Raw genomic sequence first — 13,800 nt, forward strand, 5'->3', positions numbered from 1 at the left:
TTAGAGGACGGAGAAATTTTTTCACAATGCTTAAAACCTTACTTTGTACATTTCATGAGAGGTGCATCCATTTTAATATATTAGAAAACCAACATGTGAAGAAAGACTACATGGCATTCTACTTCAAAAAGGGTACATTATACTAATATTTATACACATGTAATATACATAGCCATGCTCTCTTGGAAGAGAAGAATTTACAATGACATTTAGGTCTTTATCAAAGCTTAATAGGCTTCAACTGAACAGCAATTTTCTTCTGCACGTCCGTTATTGCTTGGCAGAGAGTAAAGTGCCATTGACCAAGTTCTACGGTCTTTTCATTTAAGGGCTTCTTGGAGTGTGTATGTGGTCACAAAAAATAAAAATAGGGAAGGGATGGTGCACAGGTGTAGAGGTAGGTGGGTTCAAACACTTGTACAAGGTGAGAAAAGAAATCAAACCTCTCCTGCTTGATAACATGAGAACAGGACGGCCACTTAATACAAATGTGAATATGTGAAGCAAATGTGTTCACAAAAATTAAATACTTAGCGCGAGACCGAATGGCCTTTGTGCATTCAGGGTATGCGCAAGAAAAAGGAACATGCCTCCTGCAATGCACAGCTGTGGTACAACGTGGACGTTTTGGCTTCTAGGGACCGGTCTCTTACGCCAAAACATTTCCTGTGACAAACAGGCCAAACAAGGCACACAAAAGCCACTCCAGATGTTCGAAAGGCCTTACTAGCCAAGTCAACATTGGGCAGCCCCCTACTCTTGCTCTTTGGTTTTGGAGGGGCAGGGGGGGGGGGGGGGGGGGGGGGGGGGTGCTGTGCTAAGATGAAAGGGTCCCAGCTTTCTCTTTCTCATCCTCTTACTTGGAGAGTTTGCTGATTACACGAATGAGTGCTCCATTCTCATCTTTAAGCCGCTGGTTGTCTGCTCTCAGGTCAACGAGAACCTGGTGGCAAAATGTCACATTACTTAGTACACCAATATTCAAGATGGACCTCAAATGCATTTCTTTTGGACTTAAGTTGACCTGCAAAATTGCTGTTTTCTAACAAGAATATACCTGAGACATCACTCAAGAACCGACCATTTTCTGGTTAAAAAAAAGTAGTTACAATTCAATTGTGGTCAATACACCAAATACAGTGGTCAAAAACCATGCCCACGATGCTGCTGAGCGCCATACACTAAAGCAGAGCGAAACAACTGGCAGCATGCAGTGTTCACAAGTGCTCACCTTCAGCTCCTCTTCAAGGTCTGCCATCCGCCGCGCCAACATCCGCCGTTCCTATAAAAGTGTCAGTGGAACATGGGAGACGTGGAAGTAATGAGAGCTTGTGAAAGTCGAGGGTAAGCAAGTGAGGGCATGTGGTTTGGTGAGATTTCAGACTCAATAGTGAGAGCAAGAAGGAAGAAAGCCACTGAAACACAACAGGTAACAACTAAAATGAGGACGCGTTACCTTTCTCTCGAGGTCCAGCAGCGCTGAACAGTCAGTAAAGCGCTCTTGTCTCTGGAACACAACAAAGTCAGAATATAAATGATTTTTTTAACCAACAGAATGAAATTATGAATTCCAAAAGAACCTCTATCCAAACAAATAGACCTGAAGTAGAATGCTCACGTGTGCTTTCTGTTACATGGTAAACATCGTTCGCTTCATGCGAGAGAATTTAAAAAAAAAAATGAGTTAGAAAACCTGAGCATTCATTCGTTTTCATACTGCGCATTTAAAAAAAAAGTAAACCCATTAAATTAAAGTAACATTACCTTGAGTGTTAAGGATTAATTCCTTTTATGGTAGTTTTCATTGGGAAAAAGTGCATGTTTTTGTATGCAGCATAAATCCTAATCTATATAGCTAAACCTTGTGGTAAGTTTCAAAATGTTCCTTTTTTAATTGAAATACCTAACATTAGTAGTGCCTTTATGTAGCCAGTGAATGTTGTGACACACTAGCGTGCATGTTTTTGTGCTTTGGCACCTGTGTGGCCTTTTCTAGGTCCATCCTGGTCTGAGTGACAACCCTCTGTGTGTCTTGCAGCTGAGACTGCAGCTGGCTGTTTTCTCTGGTCATATCCTCAAAGAGCTGAATTCATGAGCAAAAGGTACAGTCATAAATCGAAGAAATAAAACAGACCGCAGTACCATAACAAACATAACATGAATTCTGACCTTTTTGAAATCCTTGCTCTCACCACCCTCATTACAGTGCACACTGGACCTGAGTGGACAAGTGAGAGACTATTGTGGCGTTGACAGGAGGTGGAAACATGTCTAAAGTATGAGTCATACCTGGAAGCCAAGAGCTGATCTGACTGTAAACAGAGGAGACAGGTCGACAAATTATAAGAAACGTCTTCGGTTAATGGTCTGCGGAGACCGGAGATAAAGTAGACGCACCTGCGGATCCAGCCGACTGCCCAAAAATTCTTCCTCTCCGCTGGGATCATTGTCATCAAGCTTGAGATGACAATCAGAATTATTATTATTTTTTTTTTTACAGAAAAGCCCTTCTAGGTGCCGCATTTTTTTCTATTCTAATGACATCGAAATATACCTCTCCGCTCCTCTGAGCCTTCCTCCTGGCTCGAGCTTGTCTCTTCTCCCTGCGCTCTTGGGCCCATCGCTCAGTCTCGCTCTCCCCGGCACTGGCCTCATTTGCTGGAACAAAGCCAGCTCTTTAACACAAGTACTTCAACAGCAAGTCGAGTCGTGTGGTTAAGGCAAGACGAGAGAAAACGTCCACCTCTTCTGTCAGCGGTCTGAGATCGTGGTGTGCCGGCGGGCTGTGTGAGACCCAGCAGGTCAGACTTCTGTAGGCTGGCTATCCGAGACCTCCAGCTCACTTCCTGCAGACCAGTGTCCATGTCTTTTTGAGGTCATGACATTAAAAGCAGCATTTAACGCTGGCCAACAACAAAAAGCCAGCTCACCCCTTCCTCTCCCTTCTTAGACTTTGCTTCTTTCTCTTTTTCCTTTTCATCCTCATCCTTCTTTTCTCTCCCTTTGTTGTCCTGCTTCAAGGTCTTCATTGTCTTTTCAGCTTCTTGCAGATCTGTCAGCGTCACCCCCTTTAAATTCACAGAGACATTTGCATAATACTTTAAAGGAAAATGCAAGCGCCAGTGTAAATGATCTATAGGACGAGCAATAGGCTCCTCAAGAAATTTAATATACAAATCACACATTTCTCAGAACAATAATAATGGAGAAAATAATAGTTAAACAGGGAAAATGACATCGTTTGCGAGCACATCCATTGCGTGACAAACATTAAATCACATGTACAGTACAAACGCTGATGCAGGCCATTAACTGCGATTACCGTAATGGGTGGGCAATGCGTAACGAGTAGGCAGAACAATCTGAGATACTCCCATTTGATTAGCTGAAATAGTGCTGACTGTCAGGCCCCAGACTAGACTGGTGGCTGGTTGCGCCTGTCACCCTATCACAGGTCCAGCCCCTAATGACTCGAGTGCTGCCAGGTGTGAGTCATTAGCCTACAAGGAGTATTTAAAGCCACCAGGAACATGACCATGCTGCTGGATCTTCTAAACAGTTTACTGTGAGGTACCCTCTTGCGTTTTTCCTTGCCTGTCCTATTGATATTCGACCTCTTGTTTGCACCCAGGATTCCGACCATGCTCTGCCCCCACGACCACGGACAGCGACCACAGATCACGGACCATGGACAACGACTGTGCCTTCGAACCTGTACACGCCACACGGACTCCATGGCAACCGACCTTCCCGCTACGGCTAACGACCCGCCTCCACCGTCCCCTCGTGCTCACCCGCCTCGCGGACGATCGAAATAAATATTTGAAAGAACCAGACTCGCACCCTCACCTGCTTTGGGGTCCTCCATCCCCGTACGTAACACTGGCATTAAAAAATGGCTGACAACGGGTATTTTGCTTAATTCCAGCAAAAAATAGCGCCAAGTTATTATTATGGGAAAAATTAAATTCGGTGTCGAGATTCATTCCACGGGGATGCACTGAATCTAGGTTTTGTCATGCGCTTTAAAGCTGGGGGTGCTGTAACACACTGTCTACTACATATACTGTTACATACCTGAGTGGATCGACGAGACTGACGTGCGTGGCGTGAGCGAGCTTTCCTCTGAGCCTCTGCCTCCTCATCCCGAACTGGTGTCAAGTAGGACCTCGATAAAGTAAAAGTCATCTTTATCGACAACGTAGCAGCAAGGAGGTTGTTCCGCAGACTTTGGTGTCGACTCACTTGCGGCGCTGCTTGGTCTCAGATTCTGAGCCAGTTGTGCTTTGAGGATTGACGTTGTTGTCCAATGGCGACTGGTCTTTTTTCTCCATCTGTTCCTGAGGAAATCTAAAAAAAATATACATATATATATATATATATACATACACATGTATACATACACATACATACACATATATACACATATATATATATATACACACATATATACACACATATATATACATACATATACATACATATATATATACACACATACATATACATATATATATATATATATATATATATATATATATATATATATATATATATATATATATATATATATACATATATATACACACATACATATACACATATATACATACATATATATACACATATATATATACATATATACATACACATATATATACACATACATACATACATATATATATATAATGTTGGAATTGGAGGAACTCTGGCAATCCACTTAAACTGAGAGAGCTGGGAATGTTTGGACGTCTATCATTGTCAATGGCAGCCAATGAGTCCAGGTCCAAAAACAATGAAAAATTGCACTCTGTATATTATGTATTTGTAGTTTTGGTATTTTAAAATACATAAGGAGGTCATTTTGTACACTATAACACTACGCTCAACCTAATGAAGCTCTATTGTTAGTCTTAAATGTATTGGGATATCTTTACTCTAGTCAAAGGCAGTTTTGAATGAATCAATACAAACCTTTGTGCCAAAGCGCTGTTTAGGCGACCTAATCCAGATGTGCTTGTTCCTGTGCTACCTGAGTTCACACTGGCTTCATCCAGTCTCCTTCCATAAGATGAGCTGTAAATAAAACAACACTTCTTTGAACAAAATGCAAGAAGCTGAAAAAGACCAGAAAAAAAGTGGCGCACATAAATAAGAGCCAGGCGTCTCCAACTGACCTGCGAGGCAAAGAAGGGTTAGAGATAGTGAAGTCATTCCCTGATTGGCTATGAAGCCGACGAGTGTAGGACGAACTACGGCTCAGCCAACTGACAAGGTGAACAAGGGAACAAAAGTGGTGAGGGGTCAGCAGTGCTAAAGAGCGTGAAGGAGGAGGTCCACCTGTTGGAGTTGTCAGGGCTACTGTCTGGAATACTGAAGAGTCTCCTTGTTGGGATAGGAGGTACTCTGGCAAGTCTTGGTTCCTACGAAGAAGAGATGGTTTCGAAAATAAGAGCACTGTGCATGGAAAAAAAAGTGTCCATTTTGTACCTTGGGGTCTGTGTCAGAGCTAAGACGGGGACTTGAAGCTGAGCGGGTCATCCCGAGGACAGACTCTGGAGACTTGTTCTGGTCTGGGGCGGAGTCAGAGAGTCCAGCGGAGCCAAGAGTCACCGAGCTTCCTGCCTTCCTCAACGACGTTCTCCATGAACCAGGAGCCTCGGTGGCAGCGGGTTTGCCTGGTTCCTGTTGATCAGGAGATAGGATTGTTCTGTGGGTATTTTTGTCTGGCAGCCAAGAAATGTTCACAAAAATGGCTGCTCATTTGACCTTTTTGACTTGATTTGCATTGGTGCCAGCTGGTATGGAGGCAGGAACGAGGCTGCTGGTGTTGCGTTTGTTGTTCAAATTGTTGATGATCTCTCGGTTTTTTGCCTTCTCTGCAGACATTACATGAATCGCACGTAATATCATACATGTCAATTTATAAATGCCACTTCTCAGTCAGAAGCTGTTGCTCTCACCAGACTCGGCGTCACTCTCCGATTCGCTCTCCTCCTCCGAGCTGGAGCTGCTGGAGGCTTTGGGCTGATTTTGCGACGGCGCCCGTGAGGTCTGGCCTTCTTCCTCCTCGTCCTCTACGGGGCTGCTTTGCAGGGCAGGTGGCGGGTGCTTCTCACGCTCATGAAGGGAGATTTTTTCCTTACTGCTCATGCGGGAGATTGAAGTCCTGAAAGTGAGCAGAGACACAGGTGCCATACAGAATGATGATCACTTCCATGTGCAGCCAATTACACAAACCAATCAACATTTCAGTGGGCAGAAATATGTTAATATTTAATCATTAACCACAGACTACATTCTGTGACCACTTCATTGTTAATAGTTTGTTCTTTAAAAAAAAAAGCTAACAATATCGAGGAAAAGTTGAATAATTGTTGTCACTTATTTCTTGAATTAAAATTAACGACTCCACCCAGATGGACAAATTTCACAAGACTTTCAGATAAAAATAAACCTAAATTGAGTTTCAGAAAATGAGTACATTTGATATTGGAAGCTCATGGTGTCACACTCTAATCACCTAATTAACTAAGGTCTTTTGCCTTTCAACCTGGGTCAAAATGATACATAAAGTTGATAGTTCCCGGCTGACAAACAGTATGCAGATGCTGCTTTTTAATTTTTTTTAATGTATTTTAGTTTCCTTGTATAATTCAGTGTATAGTCATTATACATTTGTTCATGTGCTTAGATTTAAAGTTTTTTTTATTCCTGTAAAAAGGGTCAAGTAGGTGTTTTTTTTAGCTCTCTGGTCATTTCCTATGATTTTGGTAATTTTCCTCAACATGATTGAGCAAGACAGTTGTAAGGCAAAAATTAATTTCAGCAGAGTGTTGAGAAATCTACACCTCAAATCTAACCCAGTCTCTCTCACTTTATGCACACACTGCCACAAACAACCAAGTGTTTAATTGATGCAACATAAAAATGGACTTGTTTGTATTTAAATATGCAACAACATTGTGGAGGACGCAATGTTATTGACTTGAAAAGGCCTGTACAACAAAGCGAGTTGAACCTGTTCATGAGATATTTAGCTGACTCAACCAAACCACACAACCAGCGTAAAGCACACTAACAGCTGTGGTTAGCATTGGGAAGAGTCGTCAAAGCTTTGTTTGAACATTCACATGAAATATGAGATGATAAATACAGGAAGATCAGGAGCAACATACTACACCACCCATTGTGGAAAAAAAAAAATCTAAAAACATTTGAAGCACCAAAACACCAACAAACCTAGTCCCGTAAAGTGGGTAAATGGCTAAGTTTACAAACTGCGAGTTTAAACTAAACAAAGAATATCAAAGCTCTTTAGAGAGCAAAACACATCGCTTTACTAATCGCATAAAACACAATTGTGCGTCATATGGGACAGAACTTATACCACTGAAAAATGTAGTACTATTCTAAAAGATATTAGTGACGCTTATATTTTAGGTTGAACATCAACATCAGTTTGCATAACATCTACAGTTCACAACTATGAGGAAAAAGAAAGGAACATTTTAATTTATCAGCGATCTATCATTTATCAGCTCCTGGTATTTAATATTCTTCACTGTTAATTAAATATGCTAAAACCAATCTAATGCAGGTCAACCTTTTGTTTCCCCTTCCTGGCACTAATCCTTTGTAACGTCCAATGTGGGTCATCTTTAATTACGTTAATAACAGCACACAGACACAAAGACTGGCTTCCAGGCTAGACTTTTGCACCCCAAAATCACAATGGAACTGTGGTTTAAGTACAATTTGGTTCACGGTGAATACAAGAAAAAAATATTACGTAAGTTCTTTGTTCGTTAGCCTGGAGTAATTTCAATTCCATTTGAGGTCATGGTTTAAGCCATTTTTTTGTGCACTAAAGTTAGCTTTAGGGGTGTTTCCAAATAAAGTAAGATGTGCTTTTTAATACCCAAAAACACTTCCTTCCTCAACAACAATGCAAGTACCTACTATTAAGGCTGTTTTTGATGCTTTATGGTTTCTGTTTATTCTGCAAATCCTGTTCCTTTCTTGCATTTTAAAGTGCTTCTTACATTCACAGGACTAAATAGATTCCACAATGCAGTGTGAAATTCATGTGGCATTGTGGGATGTGGTAGCTATTTTTAGCTAGATCCCCATGTTGAACATAGACTGTCATTTATGCAAAAAAGCAAAGACCTTGCACAGCAACTTGCTACCAACCCACTATGTTATTTAGTCATAACTTGTGTTTAAACAAATCCTTATATTGTACAAAATACAGACAAACTCAGATATAATAAGGTAAGCTACATTGCTCCACGGCTGGATAAATTGAATATCCATTTATCTAAATAGGAAACTTTGGTTTTTTTTCATTTTCATGGGAAATAGGAATATTGCAAATGTTCAAAATGTTAACAATTGTAGCGTTGTAGAGTTAATTATCAGTAAATGCAAAATATTTCAAATAATTTGTGCTGTAACTAATTTGTTGTGCATTTGCATATACTCTTGTGGTGAGTGATCATACTTGAGGGAAAGCCATTACTCGGGTTGAGTTGACGTTTGCGAGCGCAAAAAAACAAGCCAAAAGACAATGGCACTGACCGTCGTGTGCGCAGTGGTATTGTGGAGATTTGCAGCATGGTCTCGATGACAGGAGTCTGTTTCTCTTTTTCGGTGCGTAACTGAAGTGGAATATAAACATTCATAAACACAGAGGACATTCAGAGCTCTTGCGTTATCAGTCATATCAGGTTCATCTGCCAGAATAAGAGTTGTCGTCTGCGTGCGGGCACACTCACAGCATTCTGTTTTTTCTGCAGCTCCTCTAGTATGTCCACGAGGTTCTCATCTGCAACATCCAAAGGTGTTTGGCCCTACAAGGAAATTCACAGTGCAGCTAATTAAAAAGCTTCACCCGTCACGCAGCTCGTGGCGAGGATGGCTGTTTGTTAGCAACTCACCACATGGTTGACGGCGCTCATATCACACATGTGGTCGGCCAAAAGGGTGCACACCTCCTCCTGTCCCCAGTGAGCTGCCGCGTGCAGGGGTGACCAACCGTCGACGTCCTGGCTGTCCACATCAACACCGCATTGTAACAGCACTCTGGTCAAAAATGACGTCAAAGACAGCATGTAAAACTCGAAGAGGCTGGCAACAAGGTTTCGATCCACGCGGACAGATTCTCACTTTAAAACTTCGATGTATCCTTTGGCTGCTGCTACATGCAGAGCTGTTGCTTTTGTGTTTGGGTGGGGTGTCAGAGTGCCACCACCTTCTTGCATTGCTTTGGCATCCTGAAGCATGATCCTCTCCTCCTCCTTTCGGGCCTGGTCCACATCAATTCCTGTAACGCGAACATGGACATATGCGTTTAAGCGAAGACTGAAACAATCTACTATGTAGTGAAATTCTGAAATAGAGTTTCAGTTTCACTTACTAAAGTTTTTGGTTTTGGCAAATGTGCATGCTGAGGTAGATTTGTTTTAAAACTCTGGTTATTATGGTTCCCAGAGGGAGGATTCTGTTTACACAGTGTTGTATTTAATGTAAACCCATCTTACACAACACAAAACCAATCCAATTCTCCAAGTAAAAATATGGTCAGATTTATAAATGCATGTATTCAAGTATTTTTTAAGATAGAACCACTGAGATAAAAGATCCATTTGTCACATTTTACAGCTAACATTTGGCATCAGTGCTTGGGCACAGTCAATAATTTTTGATTGTCTGCCCTAACCATAAGTCTGGCTTCACGTCATTCTGAACATACTATGCGGACATCACCTTGCTTTTTGATTTCAGCTTTCAACAGTCTCTCCATGGCGTCCTCTGTAGCTACGTCCAGAGGTAGTTGCCCTTCGCTGTTTACTGCTCCAACGAGGGCTCCGTGCTCTATCAAGTACCTTTTAAAAAATACATATGACACAAACAAGTCAACTATTTGCGAAACTCGCCAAAACTAATTGCCTGTAAAAGGAATCAAGCCTGACGCGTGGAGAATTATTGTCTCCATGACTCACTTGGCGATCTGGATGAAGCCGCAAGATGCCGCGGCGTGCAGAGGGGTCCAACCCTCATTGTCGCCCGTGTTGACCTTGCTCCCGCTCTCGACCAAAAACTGAACCATTTCTGGGTTCTCATCGATACAGGCCTTCCGGAGGACACAAACACACAGCACATTTGTTAGGGAGAGTGCATTCCTCGGGGGGACATTTTGGTTTGTTTTTAGAAGAACCTTCATTAAGCAAAGCTATAAGACACATCTTACGTAGATAGCACAAACAATTAGTGTCTGTTGATTTGTTGTGTCTACATCCTGCTTAGTAGACTGCTAAAAGCCCTCGAGTATGTTAAAAATATGCATGTCGCCTGAGTGAAAGCACATATCCACTGTCATTGTTTTTCCTAAGGACGTCAGTATAGAGAACATCATACCATGAAATAATGATCTGTTGTGGTCATTGTCATTTGTACTTGTTATTGGGAAGCCAGCTGGGGCAATCAATTGTAACTGTCGCTTGTAAAAGTAACAATTCTGATTCATAAAACTGTCCTCAAGTTGCAATTTCATTGATTAGAATGAATTGCCTCAACATCTGTGAAATGACTGATGCGATTCTTTATGCCACGTAACATTCTGTCAACATTTCAAAAAATGGAGTCATGTAACAATGGCGACAATCCATCCAGTCTGGCCTCAGCGATTGGCAGACTTGGGTTTTAGTTGACTCCATGTGTTGTCAGAACTCAAAGCATGACGCAAGAACCCAACATGTGTTTAGATCATCATTGTCCCCTATGACCCAGTGTTTTTATCATAAGGAGGAGTGCTGTAGTACACAAAATTAAATATTTTAATTAACATAAGTAAATTGTCATCAATGCACATATTTTTCTCTTGACTAAACTTTTACAGAGTCCTGTTTGACTCTGGAATTTTTATCTGCAGGTAGTAATTATTGCTTGCACAATCTATTTTATCCCCCTAAAACCTTATTGTGACTGATTTACCAATCTAACAAACCTACTAATAAAACTGGGCTTAACTTCAATTAATAAACAGAGCCAGGAAGTTGCAAAGCAACACATTTGGTCGGCAGCGGCAAAACCTGACACAGAGGCAAGCACTTTTGTGAGAAATCGTCAAGAATTTTCATTTACCCTAAAGCTAGGTTCCAGGTCCTAGCAAGGAAATAGAAAACAAAACATAGTAATTCTCTATGAAATACAACCAGCTGGTCAACCACAGCATTATTAAATATTTTAGTCCAAATGAAAAATTTAAATGCGCTAAATAATATTTTAGTCGTACATAAATGCCTTAAATATTTACACAGTATTTTTTTTCTCTCTTCTGCGTTAATGTCTGGAGCATAACCACGACAATAAACTAGGGTTCACTGGATGGCAGAGATCCAGCAAGGCAACATATTCTTGTTTGTTTTTTGTCCTCCTTTAATAACCTCAGAACATTGTGTTTCGTTACTAATAGTACTACTTTTTACGTCAGACACCCGCAAAAAAAAATGGCTCTCTGAATCACTCTTGCAGTCGAGAATCTCTGGTCTATAGTACAACATAAGCACTGTTGCTCTTTAACAGCTTCTCACAACAGGCAGACTGAATCTTGTCCATCTTAAGCCACCTAAGAGGCTTTGCTTTTGGGCTAAATCACAAAGCCGTTGCAAGTCTCCGTCCTCATTTATATTTCCAATCAAGCCTGCCAGTTTGGGGTATTGAATAAAAGACCCCCGAGATGAGGCCGGCGAGTGAGTAATCAGGCCGGATGAATGAACAGAGGGCACTTGTGGCAACTCTTGTATGTTACGAGGGGGGCAAAGCACGGGCTCCCAGCAGACTCCTTGCCTGGCTCTTCAAGTGACTCATTGTGGAACGCGCCTTTGACAACAGCAGCTCCTGCTGTTGGAGAAAAGTTTTCCATTTCCTCATCTTGAACTCTCAAAAGTCCCCTCCATGGGGAATTGGTGAGAAGGCGGAGGAGGGGTGGCAGAGGCAAGAAAAATGGCGGAGAAGACATAAAGGTCTTTGGATGGAGGGGATGGAAAGTTTGGAGTACGCCAACTATATTTAATACCGGTCGCTCGGCAACTGATGAGCAACACGGAGAAAGGGATGGAATAGAACGGAGGGACCACACTGGGTGAGGCGTGTGACTCAACCAAAAAGGGGCACGTTTGCATAATATTGTTGGCCCCTCAACATCTCCACCATACAAGTCAAACAGGAGGTGGGAACACCACTTATGCATCTGAGCATGACATCATTGGGAGCAAACAGGCAAGCAAATGTGGGCCAGAACTATTTTTTGTAGAGCGTGCAGGGACTTTAATAGCAATTTTACAGCTAAATTCATGCTGGTGTGGAGACTTTAGAAGTTGAACGGTGTGTTTATGACATGATGCATGGTCGTAAAAGGGGAAACAGAGGATCGCTGGGGACTTGTGTGACAGTGAGCACTTCCAGAATGCAAGAGAGAACAAATGACGAGGTTGCATGTGTGTTTCGAATTAAATTTCTCACGTTGCTCAAAGTAAACAATCGTGGTTCAGGACCACTGAAAGCCATGGACGTCCAATCCTAGCAGTTCAAATGGAGTTGACGCCCATCACCGTCAATGGACAAATTAATGAATTGAGACAGACTGCGATTTCAAAATTGAGCACGATGTTGTTCATTTTTAGAAGATCATCCAAAAAAAAACTTTGATGGTCTATCTATGCTATAATGTCAGTGATGTACAGTGACAGGAGGAAGAATTAAAAGGCAGAAAGTTCATAGATGACTTGATCAAACACTTTTTGTTACATGTAGGTTTTAGTGGTGACACATGAGACTTCCCTATTGTAAAATATCTACTCAATCGCACTGCTATATATTTTGAAAAACTGATTTTTCCCAGCTAATGGGGAGAAAAAAATCCAAATTCTCTCCTCCAAAAAGTGCAGGACTCCCTCTTGCTATAAATGTATCTTTGAAGGCGTCACTGTGTGACAAAGTGGTCAAACAAGGCACTTATGGCGCTGTTAATGAAGAGGCTTTTTGTTAACCCAACCCAAAAGTGATGGGGCGCAACTTTTAGGGCCACTGACGCCTAAGGGAGATGTTTCGATTAGCTGTATGCACACAATTCCCGGGAAAAAAAGGTGCTCTAAATGCTCATAAAATCTGTTCGTAAAAAGTTTCGATGGGGACTCGACCGACCTGGTGGAGCGCTGTCAGCCCGTCTACGTTGGCGTGGTTGATGTCAGCTCCCTGTCGGAGAAGCCCCGCCACCTCCTCCCGGTCTCCGGCGGAGCAAGCGGCCATAAACACGGCTCCCTGGGCAAATCGGACCCTCGCCCGCCGAGTCCCTGCACCGTAGGCGGCGCCTCGTGCTTCCGAGTCCGTCTGATCCGTTTCCGAGCCCAGCCAGCGTTGCAGTTGATCCTGTCGTCGCTGTTTGGCAGCTTCGGACCGGGACTGGTCAGTGGCCGCCATCTTCCCTCGTCTGTCCCGGACCGAATCAGCTCATGGTGCGGGAGAGATTGCTTGGATGGGCTTGGATCGGTAGCCTCTCCCGCGGGGTGCGCCCCCTAGTGGAGAAAAACTTCAAATAAAACTGTTGAACTTGCCTACAAATTTATGTGCGGGGAAAGCGGTAGTCAAGTGCTACATTCATGTGTCCTCGGAAATCAGACTGTTAGACTTTCGGCCGCTGCATCACTCTACATATGATGACTCAAATCTTTTTAGTTTATGAAAAAGAGGGGTGAACGATCATATTTTTGCCCTCTAATAAGTTGCTCGTTAACA

At 42.3% G+C, this 13,800-nt stretch overlaps 1 protein-coding gene across 2 annotated transcripts; it reads right to left on the bottom strand.

Annotated features, from left to right (window-relative positions):
• Nucleotides 1–13,603, bottom strand: LOC144071265 (protein phosphatase 1 regulatory subunit 12A). 2 transcript variants are annotated; one of them, XM_077596206.1, is made up of 25 exons: nt 13,210–13,602; nt 10,008–10,138; nt 9,772–9,890; nt 9,172–9,328; nt 8,943–9,087; nt 8,781–8,855; nt 8,584–8,663; nt 5,964–6,169; nt 5,770–5,879; nt 5,491–5,685; nt 5,341–5,423; nt 5,178–5,267; nt 4,975–5,076; nt 4,246–4,350; nt 4,078–4,168; nt 2,931–3,068; nt 2,744–2,846; nt 2,555–2,658; nt 2,398–2,457; nt 2,290–2,312; nt 2,170–2,218; nt 1,979–2,083; nt 1,457–1,507; nt 1,232–1,282; nt 1–943 (listed from the first exon to the last, which is right to left on the bottom strand). In XM_077596206.1, the coding sequence occupies exons 1-25, from the start codon at nt 13,483–13,485 to the stop codon at nt 857–859; spliced, it is 2,736 nt and encodes a 911-aa protein (XP_077452332.1). In that variant the 5' UTR covers nt 13,486–13,602; the 3' UTR covers nt 1–856. The 2 variants fall into 2 exon arrangements, with proteins under 2 accessions (XP_077452332.1, XP_077452333.1); XM_077596207.1 differs by lacking the exon at nt 5,178–5,267 and having other exon boundaries at nt 13,210–13,603.
• Nucleotides 13,604–13,800: the final 197 nt, after the last annotated feature.

This window comes from Stigmatopora argus, chromosome 3 (genome assembly GCF_051989625.1).
Source record: "Stigmatopora argus isolate UIUO_Sarg chromosome 3, RoL_Sarg_1.0, whole genome shotgun sequence".
NCBI classification, from domain to species: domain Eukaryota; kingdom Metazoa; phylum Chordata; class Actinopteri; order Syngnathiformes; family Syngnathidae; genus Stigmatopora; species Stigmatopora argus.